A 20,155-nucleotide genomic window follows, 5' to 3' on the forward strand; every position below is an offset into this window, starting at 1 on the left:
TTAAAATATACTGTTACGTTGTGGTTGTTGTATCACAGTGTTGTTTCCTACATGCGTTGCGACTTGTGTGGTGCTGAACATCCTCTTCAGGCTCAGCTGGGCTCTGAAGGCCTTACAGAAGAGAAAATAGATGAGAGGGTCCAGGCAGACGTTGAGAACCGACACCATGATGGTCAGCTCCTTCAAGTAGAAGAACACCTGGCTCCTGGAGCACTGCTCCCTCAGGAACGTGTAGGGAAGGCGAACCAGGTGGTACGGGACGAAGCAAACGCAGAAGACACTGACCAGCACCAGCATGTTCCTGCGGGACTTGGCGAGTTTTTTGTTGCCAGAGGACGCCGGCTGTTTCTGCTGTGCCAGCGACAGCCTGCAGGAGGTGCTGTAGTAGAAGAAGACCAGGGAGACGAGGACGAGCAGGAAGATGGCAGCGGAGAGGATGTGAATGATTTTGTAGAAGAGGCGGAGCTGTTTGCTGTGCAGGACGTCACAGCTCACTGTGTTGAGGACAGACAGTAATCTTTCCTGTGTGAGGAGTGACAATGTGATTTAGGTGCTCATTGTGGCTGAGAGGAAAACCCAGGTTACCGTGGGTTGGCGGCTCACAGTGGCTCACAGCGTTTGCAGGACGTGAGTTCCTAAAGGATGGACGATCTGCAGATACCTGGAGAAAGGAGAGGCAGCTGTCAGTAGAGGAATTATAACTAAACCTTAGACAAATGTGTGGACAAGACACTGAAACTGAAAACTGAACCGAAACTTTATCTTCAATGAAGTTAAGGGGAACACATCTCTGAAATAGATAGCACTGCACCCTGTCTGATAGCTATTTTCAAGCAGTGGTTACAGTTTCACACAGCAGTGGACCTGTCTGCTGAGGGGCTGAACTGTGCTGCTGTCATGTGCTCTGATACTACAGTACTGATGAGGGGATGAATGTGTGCCTTCAGTACCATCCAGCACTGGCTGCTGAGTGAGAAACTGGTGGATCAGTGATCAGTGCAACTAACTAACCTGAAACATTAAGATTATCGTCCAATCCTGTTACTTACAAATCAGAAATATTGTTCAAATTAAACCAATGCTCCCTGAAAACACAGTTGAACAATTAATCCACACCTCATTTCCTCCCATTAAGTCCATTGTAACTCACTATTCACCTGCCAAACTGATGCAGCAGCAAGACTCATCGTAAACACATCACTCCAGTCCTGGAGGAACTTCACTGCCTCCTCGTCTGGTACACAGTTTAATTTAAGATCCCACTGTTTACTCTCAAGTCCCTTCATTGTCTAGCTCCGCCTTACATTTCAGAACTCTTTACCCCTTATTCTGCACCAAGACCCATCAGATCACAGAATCAAATTTGGTTAAATGTGCCAAGGTCCAGATTAAAAACAAAAGGAGATAATGCATGTTTAAATATTTTAATATTGTTCTTTTATATCTTGTTTTTTATATCTCTATTTTCTATTGGATTTTCTGTATATAATGTGCTCTTAAATTGTGGTTTTTATTTTTCTGTATTTTAACTTGTGAAGCACCTTATAACTCTGGTTTGGAATGGTGCTATATAAACACAGTTTATTATTGTTATTATTATTATTATTATTATTATTATTATTATTATTATTATTATTATTATGAGAAACACTCAAACTGACACAACAGCACACTGACAGTTTGAAGTTTGACTTCAGACATGTTTTAATCATCACTACACTGCCCTACAAAGGAAACAGGCAGTAACTTCATCTTTTGTCAAAAATTAGTAATAATCATTTTTGTGCCATTAAAAACATCCTTTGTCATGCGGACAAACGTCTTATCTCAAATGTGTAGAGGGCTGAAATTACAATAACTACAAAAAGATAAAACTACTGTGTTTTTTTTTTTTTTTTTTTTTTTTACAGTTTGAAGAGTTTAAATGATCACCTGACATGTAAATAAACAGCACACATGAACAAGTTATGAATGGGTGATATTTAAACATAATGCAGGATGCTGTTGCCATGCCTGCTCTGCTGTGACAGTGCAACAGCGCCACCTTGTGACTTAAAGGGATAACTACTTTAAATATGCATTAATATATGGTTCATAGATCTGTAAGCACATAGAAGTGTGTGTACAAAGACTGGTTCCACTATCAGAACTTGATCCATTCAGTCTCATAATATCTGGAAAAGTGTGCTGCATCACATCCACATGTTCTGACTGTCATGTTATAATACTGATTGGAACATTGTTATTACACCGTTATATATGATTGTAGCTTAATGCACATTTTTATTCATAATTTTACATCCATCTGTGTATTTCTATTCATTATTTTCCATATATTGCAGAGTCTCCTAGGTTTCTGTTTGGCTGAACCACTTTTGGTGTGGATACAGATGTTTAAGTTGAAGCCTGGAGACATGGATTCTTGCTTGATCAATATCAACAAAATTCAACATGGCAGAAATCTATCCAGGTGAAAAAGGACGGATTCATCAGGACCAACAGTTCAAAACTTATAAACTAAAACACAAAGTTTTTTATTGTAGTGCCACCATCTAGCAATCAGTAGGCTGCATTTTTTTCTCTGAGTAGCAGGTGAGATTTCAGCGTCTCTGCTGAGTTTGTAGCTGTTACAGTTTCTGAAATCCAGATACTTTTAGGAGACAAGAGGAAGAAGAATCCTAAGAAACACAATAAACAGTTTGGATCCCCATTAAATTAAACTAAAGTAATTAATTTAATTTAATCCAAACCAAGACCTCTAAAGTTCAAGTTTATAATCTATTAAAATGAATTCACAGTTTCAAAGAGTGCTGACATCATCAACTTTAACTTGAAGTGTGTTTATCACAACCAGCTCTGTGTAACACACACACACACACACACACACACACACACACACACACGCACACACGCACTCACACACACACACACACGCACACACGCACACACACACACACACACACGCACACACACACACACACACACACACTCTCTAACACTCTAACACACACACACACACACACACACTCTCTAACACTCTAACACACACGCACACACACACACACACTCTCTCCTCTCTCGCTCCTCTCTTGCTCCTCTCTCAGTCATACCCTCCTCTCTGTCTGTTCAGCCCTTCCTGATGTCAGCTCTCTGTAGAAGGAAGTCAGATAGTTTTTCCTATCAGATTCACACAGACAAACAGACAGACAGACAGGTGAGTGCTGCAGGTAAACTCTCTCTGTACTTTTACTGCACTAATATTTGACATGTGTAACATGTATGAGCTGTAAATACTCAAGTCAACTACAGGAACATTTACACACACAGGAGCTGTTTTATCATTTTGCATCTTTGTTAATTGATCTGAATTTAGAATCTATTAACCTGCTGTAGATACAAACGTGAGCAGAAAACTACATGAAGCTGATGATACTTCTGAATTTATACTTCATATGAAACACAAAATTATGATTTTCCTTTAAAAACGTATCACATTGTTTCATTTTAAGAATTTTAGAGGACAGACGAGGTAAAAAATATTCCATAATTTAGTTTAGAGAAAAGTATCCAATCCATCAGTTGGGAAACACTGATACTGGTGATGATATGTTTTGAATGTAATTTTCTTTGCTCATGATGTGATTCTTTATTACTGACAGTTTGTTGTGTTTCTCATCATTTTTATTCAATATTAAAAGTCTGCAGAACTGAATCAAAAAACAATTTATGTTGTATTCATCACATCTTGTTTTTATCTGCTCAGTGTTTGCACAACTTTGGTTCTAAAGTTTTATTCCTTTTTTTTTTTTAATTGTTACTCTGGAGAAGTGTATAAATTAGAAATAAATTTTGCCTGTTAAATAACGCAAAACATAAATATTTTGCTCACATTTCTTGTCGGGATCATGACATAAGAGAATAATCTGTTGAACAATGAGAGAACTGTTGAGCACAGACTCACTGGTGGATTCATTAGCATGATGACTGTAGATGTAAAACAGTATCAGCTGCGTCATGCAGGATGTCTGCAGAGACCAGCAATATTTTTAACAAAGTGAAAATGAAAAATGTTCACATTTATATCATGCATGTCTGTACAATAAATCTTAACCTATATGAAGGACAGAGTTTAAGAAAATCACCATGTAAACATTTTCAGTCAGCAGTTCACGTACGTGTAGCAGCTCCTGCTGGCCGCAGTAAAAAACAAGAATTTAACTTTAAAAGATGCAACACAGGAGAATGTGAAGTAATTTACATGTAATGCTCACTATGTATTGCTATGGCAACATAAAAAATGAGACCTTCCCTGACTTTCTCAGTTGACTCTAACAGTCTGAGGACTGATTCTGTGTAAGACTTTAAAAAATCCAGAGGAGCTCAGAGTACTTTGCCTCGCATTAGCTTAGTTAGAAATAAAGTCTGATGACATCAATACTGCAGCCTTGAGTATATGCTAATATCGATACCATACGATACCGTTTGTTTCACTCTCTTAAACAACTGAGCTGTTAATGATTTAATAAGCATTTAATGTATTAATAGATACATTTTCCTTACCTAGCCATCTATAAACCATCATGCTCAAACTATGAATATTTAACCCCTTTAAAGGAAAGAATACACAGCCCACAACATAGGTCATTTTTTATTTAAACTTTTTCACACAGAGGATTTTTAGCAGCATCTTTGATTGAACAGCACCATTAAAACATTTAATATGAAAATAACTTGCATCTGTGTTACTTGTGACACCTCTGTCTTTACGGAAATACATGAAATATATTGTGATACTGTGATTTTAGCTGGTTAATCTTAGCTAATGTTAGTTTTCATGCTAACACAGGCGAATTGCAACATTGCAAAACAGTCTTGAGTGGACTTATCTGGCTGGTAGATTGGCTAGCTTACCATTTTTAAGTTGCTTTGTCGGCTAGCATTGCGTGGTGGCCATCACCAGTTCCATGCAGCATTGGTCAGTTACAGTTAGCTGGCTAACCCCAGCTTGCTTGCTAATGTTGTTGCGAGCAAAATATTATCTCAGTGGATATAGTAGTTGGCCAGTTTGCTAACTGACTTCACCAGCTGACATGATCCATGATACTAACGCCTGTATGAAGACTAACAGTATTGATTTTAGCAGAAATAAAGCGTAGTCTTAAAAAGTGAAGGTGTGGTGGCTCAGTTGGTGGTATGTTCACCTCATTGTACCACAGCTCTAGGTCCTCTGGAGCAGCTGTGGGTTTGGCTCACCTGTCCCCCTCTCATTAAAGCCGTAAAAATATGTTAAACAAACAAACAAACAAACAAACAAAAAGCAAACCAAAGCAAATGTGTAAAAGTAATGATTGCTTTCTACAGGCAGGTACAACCAACTAGCTAACTGTATCCTAAGCTAAGCTGAAGTTAGCCAGCTGGCTATAACTTAGCTTTGTGGCATGGATTGATTGTAATTTCTTTCTGAGTGTTTAGTGTCCATTTCATTGTTCAGTCTTGTGTATCATATTAATGCCCAGCAGTGTCATTAATAAAAAGACTGTTCTGAAATTTCCACATCAAGCCTTAAAATGATGTCTGATAAAAAATAATCTGAGAAAACTGTGAGGCAGAAAAGTCTTAGTAGAGTAAATAGTAATAATAGTTCAGAAACAACCAGAATAACCACACACAGGAGACAGTCAAAAACGTTTTCTCTTGTAAATCCCATGTGCTTATTTGCTTTCAACTGTATTTCAGGTTTGCCATGTCAGTGCAGAGCAGCCATTAACTCACTACAGCCTCCTGTACTGCGGAGATAAATGGCTGTGTGCAGTAGAAACACTGTGGGTGTTTATTCCTGCAGCTGACACAAACATGACACATCACATATTGTGTAAAACACCACAAGGTTTCAGCCTTTGTGTGCGTGCTTATTACCAGCTGGTTCTTGCTTCTCAAAACTGTTGCCTGCATGAACGCTGTCACAGTCTGACAGATGGAATTTAAAGCATGTGAACAAAAACCAGCTGGTTCTCCTTGAAAGGCATCCATGATCAGATGTGACTGATACTTTTCAGCCCCGTGATGCATATCATGACATTTTTATAACACCAAACACTGAGCCATGATGTGTATTGTTACACATCAAATGACCAGCAAAATCTCACAGTTTTGGGTGGAGAATCGGCTCCAGTTTTCAGCCTTTTCAAGCAGCTTTGGATCATCGTACCATTACTGACTCTGAGCCCTGATTGATCACGAGTCTTGCAACATCAGATTTAGGGGCCTGTGAGCACCTGTGATGTATTTTAGTTCAAAGTGTGTAGAGGTTTTCTGTGTTGCTGCTGTTATCTGTCACTTCCCTTTCAGCTTTGTCCAGTTCCTATATGCAGACAGATGATGTTGAAACCATTTGAGAAATCATTTGTTTGGGTTCAACACTCTCAGAACATCCAGAAACATGAATGGAGGAGGAGTGGGAATTACCCCGTCCCCCAGGTCCAACTGGACCAACTGGACCAACGGCACCAACTCGACGCACGGTCAGGTCGACACCTCGGCGCACACTATCTTCATGGTGGTCTACAGTCTAGTGTTTCTGGTGGGTCTCAAATATTCAGATTCAAACACTGTGGCCTTGTTCAGACTGCCGGTCCAAATCTGCTTTTTGGCAAATCTAGATTGCAGATATGGGACCAATCATTGTCTTGCAACAGTAAGTCTCAGCTCTTTGCAATCATGTCAAGACAGGCAAGTTCCAAGTCCTAAACTCGGAGTTTCAAGTCTGCAACACATCATAATATACTCTTCACCAAATTTAATGCTATACCAAGAACAGAACTTCAACTTACTGTTCCTCAAATGTTGACCATTGATTGTTGCATCTCTGTCTGTAATTTTTGACTCACACAGTGACTGCAGTTCATTTTTTGTCAACTACCTCATAGCTTTTGTATAAAATATACCAAATAAGTTATCAGTATTAAGTTGCCACAATTTTCTTGAGTTAATTAACTCAAAAGTTGGAAACGATCAGAGCTTAAATATTTGGAGTTAGTGTTACACAGGCTCTTTGATTCCCATTAAATCAAAACGATTGATTAAGACAACTCAAATATCACTTCTCATCACAGTCAGTTAACAGAACTGAATAAATTACTTTAACTCAGTATATTAGTATGTAGTATTAGTATATATAATATAGTAACAAATTATTTTGTTTTCATAAAATATTTGTTTTAGGGAATTGATTTCCCTCAAAAATCATGACTGTAATAAACACAAAAGAAAGAAATCTGACTGGCACTCAACATTATGGACAACAAATAACACATATCAGATGGAAGCCACATCTGTAGATAGTTTGAAATGTGACTCTAATCAGATTTCTACAGACGTGTCTCAGTCTGAGTGATCAAATTGGATTTCAGTGTGTTTTTCTTCACTTGCACCGTGATACACAACAACATCAAATCCAGAGTGACTGAAGTGCATCAGTGTCAGAGCAGAATTCATGGTTCTACAAGGACGGAGGTCATGATGATCCCAGAAAGGCTGAATCCAGGGCTGGACTTGCTTGGTGTATCCTTCAAGGACCTACAATCAGTTTGTTGGTTGAATACAACTACAAAAGGGCCTTTTCCTTCATGAGGTCTGTTTGACCCCCTGAGGTTTGTTTTAAGGTCTAACATGACCGTGTCACAATAAAGGCATTTTAATTCCTTTAAAAATTGGTGCCTTTGAATTTTTCTGCTTAGTTCACTTGCATTCTTGTCCATCTCAAACAAACTTGAGTTCAGGAAGGGCTCCGACACAAAGTACTGACCCCAACGGTCACATCACATCCTGTAAATGTTGTAAGTCCAGTTCCTATCTTGTCCCCATTTCCTCTGTAGGTTGGTTTGTTCCTCAACGGCTTCACTCTGAAGGTTTACTTCTGTCAAGCTCAGCAGCAGGCGTCCAGCAGTGTGACCATCTACCTGAAGAACCTGGCAGCCGCCGACTTCCTGATCAGCCTCTGTCTCCCCATAAGGATCATGAACTATGCCAGCAGTTCCGTTCCCGTCCGCCGAGTCTACTGTAACTTTGGTGCCTCTGCCTTCTATCTGAACATGTACGCCAGCATCCTCTTCATGGGTTACATCGCAGCCAACAGGTAGGACTGGGCTGGACAGTGGCGTGGCATTGAGGGAAGGTAGAGCAGCTTCTGATTGGCTGGTGTTAGGTTCAGTGTGGTTGCAGTGTTTCCCACCCTGTTTTGACTCACTGTGAAGAGAAGGCTCAGATGCAGTGACTGCATTGTGAGAAGAGATACCTGATTTTAGGCTGTTTTGTAAAAGAATTCCAGGTAGTTGTGGCACAGAAACTAAAAGCAGGTCTTTCCATCTCAGCGATAACTCGGGGGACTTGTAGGGAAAGCCAGTCATTGGGCCAAACTAACAAAGATGAGATGCATGATGGTAATTTCCACTTCATTGCACAAGATTGCAATGGTGAGTATAACCTGATAGCAAAGACCTGGTGGCCTGGCTTTCAGTCTAGATCTTGGGATCTCTAAGAGGAACCCGCCAGGGGATTTTAGGCTACACTTACACTCATATGTAGTAAAGACGTCATCGATATACTCAGGGACCAGTCTCATCCAAGCCTTAAAGATGAATTAAAATCCTAAAATCCATTCTAAGCCACACAGGTAATCTGTGTAGTGAAGCTGAAATTGCGGTTATGTGCACAGTTAGAATTAGTGACGACTCAAGCAGTTTTAACTAACTGAAGGCTGGAAAGATTATGTTCAGTTAAGCGTGAGTAGAGTGAGTTATAGTGGTCTGAACAGGATGTGATGAATGCATTAACAGCATTAACTGTGTAAAACAGGACTGGACAACTGTTTTCACGTGCTCACTGAAAATAAGGTTCTTATCAAAAATGACACCAAGATTTTTCTACATTCAGTTAAAGGTGAGAGTGAATCATTGGTGAAAAAGAGAAATAAAGCTGTGTGTCATCTGTGGAAAAAATTGAGCCAATATAGTGTTTGTGGATAATGTGTCCTAGTGGTAACATGTTGATGAAGAAAAGCAGGGGGCCAAAGACGGATCCCTGTGGTACTCTGAATATTAGCAACGGTAAAAGTCCAACTTTGAAGAAACAGCATTGAGTGAGGATGGTATCGTTTTTAGTTTTAGTGAAACCAAAGTCGATACAGATTCTTATCAGTACTCTTATTCACTACTCACCATAATTCTGTGAAAAAACAAAGTCAGGACATGTCAAGATGTGAAAAATCAAACAGTTATTTTAATTTTTGCATAAATAACTAGTTAAATTGTTTGCTAAGTGCATTGAACTGCATTTTCATAAAATTTAGTGTAGTGAGCATACTTTTGAACATTTTGCTCCATCAACTGATCAAGTAGTGTTACATAAAGACTGACAGCAGTATTGTTTGTCCAGGAGATATTTCCATACTGACCAGTCAGGTTCTCAATACCCGTCCCTACTTTTGGGAAAAAATCTTAGTTGCTTTCTTGCTGAGAGTTAAATTTTCAGACTGACATTGACAGATTGAAGGACTGGATACAGGGGGAACATTTCTCCTGGTTCATGTACTAAAATCTACCTCCTAGCACCTGTAAAGCTCACTAATACTAGCATGTAAATTACGGTCAGTTAGTGGGACGTGGTTTTACTATAAAAGTCTTTTGGTGGGCGTTTGGCGTCACTCTGAGTCACTTCAGTCAAAAACAAGTGTAACAATTTCAAAGAAAACTACATGTGGTTAGATGAGCGTTTGAATCTTAAGTCTGAAGGGTTTTATTGAAGTCAGGGTGCCACAGAGAAGTTTTTGCTGCACAGGCAACATTTTCCTGGAAGAACTACTCTGTCTTTCACTCATAGCTGCTGTCTGATGGTTGATTGATTTTATCAGTGAACATTTTAAATACCAAAAGCTTTTTAGCACTTTCAGGATTAATTCCATGATGAAGAAACTGTTTTCAGCTCCATTATTCTTCCCTCTTAATTTTGATAGTGAGCACTTAGTAAAGACAGAATCTGAATCCAGATTTCAGTCAATAAAACAGTTTCATCATACTTGCAACCTGCAGCTGGCTACAATGGAGGTCTTGATGCCTAAAATGTAACACTTCATCTGAAAAGATCCCAGTGAGAGATAGAAAAATAAAAATCACAAACAACTGTTTTAGTTTATGACAGTAAAAAACCTCAGACTCTCAGTTCAGTTTGATGGACTTGAAGCAGTGAAACAGGAGAAGATCAGAAGTATACTAAGAAACTTAACTAAACAGACTATAAATATGTGGTCTCAGCTGCTGCACAGAGCAAGTTTCTGTGTCATCATGAGGATGTGGGATTGTTATGGTCATGTATGCTCAAAAAGCATTACAATGCGGTTTGCTGTGATACTCATGTATCGAGTCGATGCTGAACAGCGTTGTGGTTTCTCGGAGAAAGAGCTGCTGTGGCTGTAAAACTTCTGAGATCAGCCTCAATTCAGAGGACCATAAACCCAACAAATGTGCAAATCTGAGCTCATGCTGCATGTTGGCATATTTATTCATGACACACCCACAGCAGGTGTATGGCTGCAGTAGCAAATAGTGTCACTGTGTTCAGTCTGACACTATGAGTCCTAGCTTACAGCTGACACAAAGCGGATGCACCAGTGACACAAGTGGCTTTGCTGTCTTACACCAGTACAGGCACTATTTTTGCCACATCTGCAAGATAGCAAATGAACTTGCACTTAGTCTGTGCAGCCCTGGGCCAGAGGTCTCAAAATGAAGGCGTGCACGTGCATTGGATTCAAAACCAGAGACCGAATATCTGTATTACTTTTTGTAGGCATTAATGTAAAATAAACAATTTACACATTAAGCTGCTTTGGAAGCATCCTGCCATCTCCATATATTTCAAGCTCTCACACTTTCACTTCTCGAACCAGGAGATCTGTCTCCTCGCTTTAAAAACCTTTTCTCCTGTTTCCTCCTGGTAAATCCACCGTCATGCTGCCACCACTTGCGCTCCTGGTGCACCTGCTTCTTAAAGGTGATGATAACTCATCCATGAATTAATCAGGGCACTTGTGCACAGCTGATAGGTGAATCCTGCTGTGCAGTGCTGGTGCAAGTGGTGGACAGGGCAGGATACCCCTGTGCCACTGGTGCAAGAAGGCAAAGGTGGATTTGGACACACCTTGAATAATCAAATCCATTATGCCTTGTGTTTTCAATTTGTGCTTTAGATCAATGTAAGATAGGGCCCCATGTTTGTGTTTTGTGTATGAGTCTTCCATGTTTTCATTTTTTAAATGTGCATTTTCAGATGAATGTTCAGAAACGTCAGATCAGGTTACACTTAAATACAGACTACAGACATTACAACAACATGAACAGAGAGACACAGACACATAATACAGATCAAAGTCATTAAATGATAAAACTACCTCCACACTGGTGAGGTTGCACATACACAAAACAACATCAACACATACAGGACGTGATAACCAGTGATCAAGACAACATTTAGCTGTGTTTTGAGAGTCTCAAGATGATCGGACACAATCTTAAAACAGATCGTAAAAGTGACCCAAGGATAGTCAAATCTAATTCAACTAGACCCAAAGACCCGATCTGGAACATGGTTGACACATGGTCAGCTCCATCTCTCTGGACCTGTGAGACTCTGTCACTTGGGGGTATTTAAATATTTTGCATCCAGTAAAATGCTGTTTGGCTGGGGTCCTCAACAGCTGGTGATTTACGGAGCTCCCTGATGGACAGATTGCTTTACTTGTTAAAGAAGTAGGTAACAGCTAACTGCAGCTAACTGCCATAAGTGGGCAACAGAACAGCACTAAGCAGCCTGCAGTGAATACGGTTGGGACCAAAGTTTCCAAGACCAAGAGGGAATACAGTACTAAGGTGATTTACAAAGTTCTGCTAAGTGTCGTGCTGTTAGCTGAGTCAACAAGTTAGTTAGTTAGTAGTTGACTACTTTAGCAACAAGTAAAGCTATGTCCATCATGAAACTCCATAAATCACCTTAGGACTGTATTCCCAGTCAGCCTTAAACAGTGTGTTTGGTCCTGGTCCATCCAGGAGTCACAGCCAGAGCTGTTTCAGGAGCCAAACCTGGCAACCACAACACCTCAGTACTGTATTTACATTTCCCCAGTCAAACTGGCCTCTGTCTGGCAGCACCAGAGCTGGATTAGAGCTGGATTAGAGCTCGGCTGTGGGTGGTGGGTGGGTTAGAGGTGGAGATGGACCAGGCCAAGCTAGTAGGATGTTTCTAATTCAAGAGCAAAGTTTTTAGTGTCATAACTGTGTAGTCTAAGGATGTTCCTGATGGCTAATTTCCCTGTTGATTAAACAGAAATTTTAATTTAGAGTAATCGACAAGTCTAACAGTAAGAAAACACTCAGAAAGCAGGTAAAATTGATTTATTAATTGATAATGTTAAACCTCGTCTATTTGAACTCTTTAGGATGCTTCAACTTTTCAGACAAACATGATTTATTTTTTATTTATTTTATTTACGTAGCAAAAGCAAACAAAGAAACTTTCTGATACTATCATGCAGACCTTTATCTCACTAAAATTCAGCTTGGATCCTTTTTATTCATTGCTTCCTCTGTCATTGCTTATAATGGATAAAAATTGTGGGCTGGGGAGTGTGAACTTTTTTTGGCAGCAGAAAAAGTTTCAGAACGACAGCTCTGGCTGATGTTCTCAAAAACTCAACAGCTATTCCAGGATGTGAAACTGTCACCACTGCTTGTCAACCAGCTATCAGACAGTGTGCAGAGCTGGTGGTCTGTGTGTCCACATCGGTCTGACAGCGAGAACTATTTCAGAGCTGTGGTCCTTCTGACTTCCCCCTCGAGGTGGATGTCATGTTGCATAAACATGAAGTTGACGGCTGAAACGGCTTCTGTATTTGTATCTGTGGCTGTCAACACAAACATAAACACATCTTTATTTGTTCTTTGGGGGCCCTTTGGCTGCTGAGAAAAAGTGATCTACTGAGTACCTGCATGTCAACCAGATCATGAGCTTGACGTCCCATCAAAAACAAAAATTCAAAGTCCGGACCCTGGAACAACAGTGGGTGAATGCTAAAAATAAAAACACCTGATTCTATCTGCAGGTCAGCAGTATTATGTCCATATTTGCATAATTCCACACCTCATGATTTACATATGTGTCAGAACAGACAGGAGACAACAAATATGAAATAAAATCCAGTTTAGGAATAACATGTGCTCTCAGAGCTCTGAACTCATCCAGGGAGACAAAAGTCACTGAGCTGTAGTGTTTCTCAAGGTTGTTCCATGATCACAGTACGAAACAGGAGGAAACTGCACCTCCAAGTTTTGAGCCAGTCATGGATCCCTGATGGAGCAGCCATCTGGTGCAGCAAAGGTTTAACCAGAGGGACATTTTCAGTAAAAATATACCAACGCTGCTGTTTACTGGAGAAGGTCGCACTCAAGAGTGAGTCATTTAACAGACTTTTACTTGATCCGGCAGTAAGTTGCACAAAATATTTTCGGTCATGCGGCCTTCATCACTGTGTACACATGTGGGCACACGATCACTACTTACTGCTGTGCATTTAAAGTTTATACTTTCTCACCTGAAATGTATCTGTCATCTGGAAACGCCTGTCATTTTGAAATTCCTCTACTGACAGCTGCCTCTCCTCTCTCCAGGTATCTGAAGATCGTCCATCCTTTAGGAACTCACGTCCTGCAGACGGTGAGAGCCGCTTACATCATCTCCATGGTAACCTGGGTTTTCCTCTTGGCCATGACAAGCACCTACGTCACACTGTCGCTTCTCACACAGGGCAACCTGCCCTCTGTCACCAACACAGTGAGCTGTGACGTCCTGCACAGCAAACAGCTCCGCCTCTTCTACAAAATCGTCCACACCTTTTCCGCTGCCATCTTCCTGCTCGTCCTCGTCTCCCTGGTCTTCTTCTACTACAGCACCTCCCGCAGGCTGTCGCTGGCACAGCAGAAACAGCCGGCGTCCTCTGGCAACAAAAAACTCGCCAAGTCCCGCAGGAACATGCTGGTGCTGGTCAGTGTCTTCTGCGTTTGCTTCGTCCCGTACCACCTGGTTCGCCTTCCCTACGCGTTCCTGAGGGAGCAGTGCTCCAGGAGCCAGGTGTTCTTCTATATGAAGGAGCTGACCATCATGGTGTCGGTTCTCAACGTCTGCCTGGACCCTCTCATCTATTTTCTCTTCTGCAAGGCCTTCAGAGCCCAGCTGAGCCTGAAGAGGATGTTCAGCACCACACAAGTCGCAACGCATGGAAGAAACGCTGAGAGGAGGAGCAGCGATGGGTGGATGAGTTCCTTCAGAGTCACCAGGAGGGCGTCGCCCAGCATGACGACAAAGCAGCTCAGCGTGCTGTAGATTAAAGATAACAGACACCAACAGACATGACTGCTCCAATAAACAACCACCATTTCAATCCTCTGCTTTTTTAACAGAAGACGTCAGGCTGCAGGCTGCTAACAAACTTGCACTTGGATTTTTCTACTCTTTATTTTTGCACTTTAAAAAAAAACCCCAACCACTTAATGTATTCAGGATAAGTTCACAGAGAACGATCACACCTGGAAGCTGCTCAGTAGAACCACAGTCTGATCTGCTGAGCAGCTCCACTGGAGCAGTTGGGGTTTATGAGGGAGGGGCAAGTGCTGCCTTTCACTTTCCCCACCCAGTTTTATCCTGCTGGTTGGGGGATTGAACCAGCAGCAAGCTCACTTTTCTAACCTTTAGGCCACCATTGCCCACTTTGGCGCCCCCATGTGGCAGCAGGAGATTGAGTTTAAGTTACTGAAAGCTGAAGGACCTCATTACACAGAAATCATGCAAAGTGACAGCAGGAAACTCAATTTGTGGTTCCAGCTGGGCCTTACTTCTGTTTTCAGGGATTCTCCTATTTCACATTTAAATCATTAAAATGGCAACAAATTCATGCAACGCTGTTACAGGCTGTTTGAGAGGTGAGTGCTGCTTTGAGACAGACAGCAAAATAAGTGATACTGATTTCTATGAAAATAATGACTTTTAAATTTTAGTATCATTAAATTATTTGAAGATTGTTTGCGTATGATGTGGATCTTTTACAATTTGTGGAGGTGACGGGATGCAGCCAATAATTCTTGAACTTCTTCTGTCTAATGGACACCCCTGTGTGTCCTGTATGAAACCCAGTAATGTTGTTTCCTGTGAACTTTTTGATTAGAAAATCATTTGCAGGCTGAGCTGAGTATCTCCTCTGCTTGGTTGCTTAAAGCTGAATTTTGGTGAATTTGAAAAATTAGCATAATGTGCTAATTAACTGCCCCAAACTTTATTAATGATTTAACATTTTGAAATAATAAGCATACACGCTGCCTTTGTTTGTGCTGCTTTTTTTTTTTTTTTAGGTTTTTGCCATCCTGCACATTTCTTACTTCCATTTTATTTATGTATTCTGTCTACAGCACTGTTTGCACTGTTCTACACATTTGCCTTTTACACTTTTTATGTCCTGTTCTCACATTAGGATTACTATCATTATTATCTTTATTGTTTTTATTGTGTTGCCTAGTTTTTGTTCCTTATTTACTTGCCCTCTGAAATTTCAGCCACAGGGGAAAATGAGCTACCTACTTAACCCAGCTAATAGTAAATTAACAACACAGTAATAAAAAAAAATCAAATAAAACATTTCTCCATTAAACATGATGTTGATGATTAATATGCCAATAAGGATGTGACATGGTTCTAAAAGTGTTCTCCTGTATGGTGTTTCATATCCACTATGTAGTTCATCAACATTAAAATGGAAAGTCAGTCTGAAATTTTTGGTTTTCTTCTTTATTGATCCTGATAATGAGCTCATTTTGCTTATTACACAGATTGACCAACATGCAAGTCTTAGCAAACAAGTTGAATTTTATCCAGTTTAGATCACATTTCAGTCATTAAAGTTCAGAGGAAGCAAAATTATTGGGTCCAACAAATTTCCAGTACTATTTGTTTCTTCAGAGGAAAAGAACATTTAGTGATGCACAAATGTGATTTTATGATTTCCTCCAGAGAGATCATGTGTCCACTCAGCTTGTCTGCAGCTAATTTCACATCCTATTGGACACATCAGCCTGAAATGTTTTGTGCACATTCATGACTGTGTGTTGAAGCACCTCTTGTGGTTGCAGTGATTCAGAATTTTTGAAAACCCATATGAAACCTTTATATAACCTTTATGACTGCTGACTCCTCTTAACCAGTCGGTAGGGGCTGCAGATCATCAGCAACTGCAAGGCTAAAAACAAGGTTCACTCAGCTGTCAAAAAATGACAGAAGATACAGACAGAGTTACATAAAAAATACAAAATAAATGTAATCTGTTACAGAGAAAAGATATGTAATTCAATTACAGTTACTAATGAAAAGTTGGTGATTACATCCTAATGTCCATCCTGGATGGGACCCACAGGCTCTTCACTCCTGTCAGATACATACATGCACCAGTTTAAAGGCTCTTTCACACCTTCCTCTTTTATCCAAACTTTTCAGTTTGAGCAAACTTACCACAGCTGGGTGTGACAACATTTTTTGAATGGTTTAAATGTTTGAACCAATTACGGGAAGTTCTATCAGACTATCATCTGAATGAGAAAAAGGAACAAGGAAAAACAACAAAACAAAACAAAATGAGCGGGTGGTTTCACATGACGAGAGGAGGAGACAAAATGTTTAATTAACATTCGATCTGACAGCTCGATAAAAAGTCAGCTGAAAAGAACTCAGACGCTTTTCAATTATTTTCCAAGAGGATGAGAGAGAGGAAGTGAACTGAAGTGACAACATGCTAACGTCAGACACGCCCATCTACAAACCAACCAACATCGAGGGAGACGCGGCTCATGTAGCTGATGGGGACAGGATGTAGGTACTGTATGTCCTGCATCTTTCAGAGTTAATCTTTAGCAATGTTTCAAAGATTAATAAAGGAAGTTTTAATAATGATAATAATAATAATAATAATAATAATAATAATAATAATAATAATAATAATAATACTAATAATAATAATAATAATAGCAGTTTCCACTCTGAGTTCCCCCTGCAAAGACACACAGATACTTTTATTTGATGACTCCTGCTCAAAATACCACAACATAACTCAACAATGTACAGCATGTTTCTGCTCGTGCAGCACATGTCCTCTGCTCAGCTCCTCAGAGTTCCTCTTTGTTGTGGGAGCAGAAGTCATCTGAGGACCAGTTACTGCTGCACGAGAAGGAATCAAATCAGGAAACAAGTTGCAGCATCAGCTGTGCTGATTAACTCACCTGACACTACTCTCATGAACCATCCCCCACAGCTGACTGCTAACCACACACACACACCTCCACAACAGTGTGAGAATGAGAATTAAAATTTAAATCATAATCTAAAGTCACTTCTAAGTTTGTGATGCTGGTTTTAATCCATCTGAGCGTTGGGTGCAGTTTCTCTGTTTGGTCCTATTAAGAGAAGAATAGATTAAATTTGTCATCAGGGAGAGACTATGGGAACAGGATTGAAACAGCTTGGTAAAATGTGCAGGACCTGCTTCATCCTGCTAATTACTTCACTGACAGCATCCTCTGACATCACCATGAAGGATGACATCATAGACAGGAAGAATTCTGAACATGCGGAAAATCTGAGGAGAGTTTGGTGAGATCTGAAACTGAAGCAGAATTTTCTCACAGATGGGAAGCAAGGTACCATCACTTCCTCTTGTCTGCACCTCCATCAGACTGTTTCCACAGAGTCACATCAGGCCGAGTGATGCTGCAGGTCATGACATTAACAAAGGGGAAGTTTGATTGATTTGACTGAGAACTGACAATCACACTGACTGTTGACCAAACTCAGTCACTGCCCGCAGTTTAATCTTTATTTCACAGGATTGTTTTTCACCACAACCCTGCAGAAATAACTCAATCTGTGAATGCAGAATTGTTTTTTATTTTATCTGAAATAACCTCCAGACTGAACAGAGACTCATTTAACTTTGAGGCACACAATGATTGAACTGTAAACATGTTCTTTGTTTACATGTAAACATCCCAAATATTCATGTAACTGAACCTGACTGAAATTATTAGAAAAACATAAAGAAGATCACAAGCTGAGAGTTCTCTTAAGTGTATTTTACGATTTCTGAGGCAGGGGGTCTGTGTGGCAGAGCTCCACCCTGCAGTCAAAACATGAAACTCTGCACACGCCTCCAGAAACAATGCTGTCAGTTCTGAGTCTATGATTGGCTAATGGTTGCTATGATAGTTGGTTACTAGGGAAGTATTCTATTGATGCAAACTGATAAACTGACAGCTGATGACCGCCATGCATGGACTGACTGTGCTGCTGCTGCATTTACCATGAAGTATTTCACCTCTGCAGAGAGAACCACCTGCGGGAACCATAAACGAACCCTTACACAACTTTAACTTTAATTGAAGAAGAAGTTATATTTTCTGTTGGTATTTATACATTTTAACAACAAAAGCGCTACCTTTTTAATGGCAGGGATTGTTGCGACCTCAAATGCCTGATTGCACGGCAGCTTTTCTAAAAAACTGACGCATGTTGCTGTATTTATAGTCATATAATAATAATAATAATAATAAATAACTAATAAAATGTTGAGATGTACACGTATGAAGTTTGTGCAGTGAGCTACTATGATTGGTGAAACTGACAGGAAGCTACAGTGATTGCTCAGTTTTGAATAAAAAAATGTGGTGATTGCAAAAAATTGCATGATTGTGCAGAATTGACAGAGACTGGCTGTATTTAGGTGAATTGTTGCGATTGCTGCATCACAACTTCCTGGACAGACTGATTAAAGCTCCTTCCAACAGTGCAGCTCAGCAGACAGAAATAATGTAACTGGAGATCTCAGCTACATGTAACTGTGTGTGTGGGACTGAAACAGGGAAATAAGAAAGATTAAAAGAAACAGAATGATTACAGCTCTTACTATCAAACACAAACTTAATTATAACTTATTCAAATGGATAATAACTGCTCATCAAGACAAGTTTAAATACAGAAAACTCCAGAAAAACCTTAGTTATTCTGCTGTCATTGTGTGGTGTTCGATGCCCTGTACTGAGTTTGACATGTGACAGCTTCACACCACAGAATCCTGCTGTTGTCACAAACTGTCTGACACATCTGGCTGAGATTTGGCCAAATGAGTGTCTGAGATACTTAGCATCACTACTGTTAACGTCAGGTTTATGTCTGTTTTTAATATCATTATTGGCCTAATTTCATCTGTCCCTCTGCTATATTTATCTTTTAAACTCATTTCTCAGTTACAGTCGTCATAATCACACACTGCATCACAAATGTCAAAGTGTGACGATGATCTGAACATGTTTGATGAACCAGAAACTAATATCACCTTCAAATAAGTCTGACTTCATCTGAAACTAACTGCATTCATCACTGCTCTGCTGGAAAACCCTTTCACAGCTGCCTCTCTCTCTCTCTGTGTGTGTGTGTGTGTGTGTGTGTGTGTGTGTGTGTGTGTGTGTGTGTGTTTGTGTGTGTGTGTGCGCGCGTGTGTGTGTGAGTGCAGAGGGGCGTGGCAGTGACGACAGCAAACATGCTACTCACAGGCAGGAAAACACCTTCAATCCGTCTGCAGCTTCACGCTGATGCTAAACTCATGACCTGGTCAGGAGCAGGTTATGTTCAGTTTCAGATTTTGTTTGTGTTTGTTTATGAGTGATATAGATTATAAACAGAGGGAAGATGTTAAAATGAAAAGTACTGTCATGGTAACCTCCATTTGGTGATGCAGAGTCATTTTTCCTGTTTTAACTAAGTTTAAATTACTGTTGCCGTATCTGTGACGGCCATGAAGGTTGTGTTAGTGCGCCTGGAGAGGTCATGAAAGACAAATATAACATTTATAGATTTCAATTGTTATTAGTATGAAATTAACAAAAAATATTAATGATTAATTTTTAAAAAATAATAAAACTAATAAAACAGAGACACAACCTATTTTAACAGGTGTTACACCTTATTTAGTGTCTGGACACTTAAAACTAGATCATAATCATAATAATAATGTGTTGAT

General features: G+C 40.0%; 1 protein-coding gene and 1 pseudogene across 1 annotated transcript; one reads left to right on the top strand and one right to left on the bottom strand.

Moving 5' to 3' along the window:
- On the bottom strand, nucleotides 1-8,008 carry LOC146328725 (P2Y purinoceptor 14-like; annotated as a pseudogene).
- On the top strand, nucleotides 7,799-14,995 carry LOC146328726 (P2Y purinoceptor 14-like). Its single transcript, XM_084716484.1, has 2 exons — nucleotides 7,799-8,134; nucleotides 13,716-14,995. Exons 1-2 carry the CDS (start codon nucleotides 8,016-8,018, stop codon nucleotides 14,425-14,427), a joined length of 831 nt encoding a protein of 276 aa, XP_084572610.1. The 5' UTR covers nucleotides 7,799-8,015; the 3' UTR covers nucleotides 14,428-14,995.
- Nucleotides 14,996-20,155: the final 5,160 nt, after the last annotated feature.

Source organism: Lutjanus erythropterus, chromosome 4 (assembly GCF_056507025.1).
Source record: "Lutjanus erythropterus isolate fLutEry1 chromosome 4, fLutEry1.hap2, whole genome shotgun sequence".
NCBI classification, from domain to species: domain Eukaryota; kingdom Metazoa; phylum Chordata; class Actinopteri; order Lutjaniformes; family Lutjanidae; genus Lutjanus; species Lutjanus erythropterus.

Coding starts and splice junctions, on each gene's coding strand:
- LOC146328726 (XM_084716484.1), top strand. CDS start 8,016: ATGAACTATGCCAGCAGTTCCGTTCCCGTCCGCCGAGTCTACTGTAAC. Junction 8,135..13,715: donor GGTTACATCGCAGCCAACAG/GTAGGACTGGGC, acceptor TCCTCTCTCCAG/GTATCTGAAGATCGTCCATC.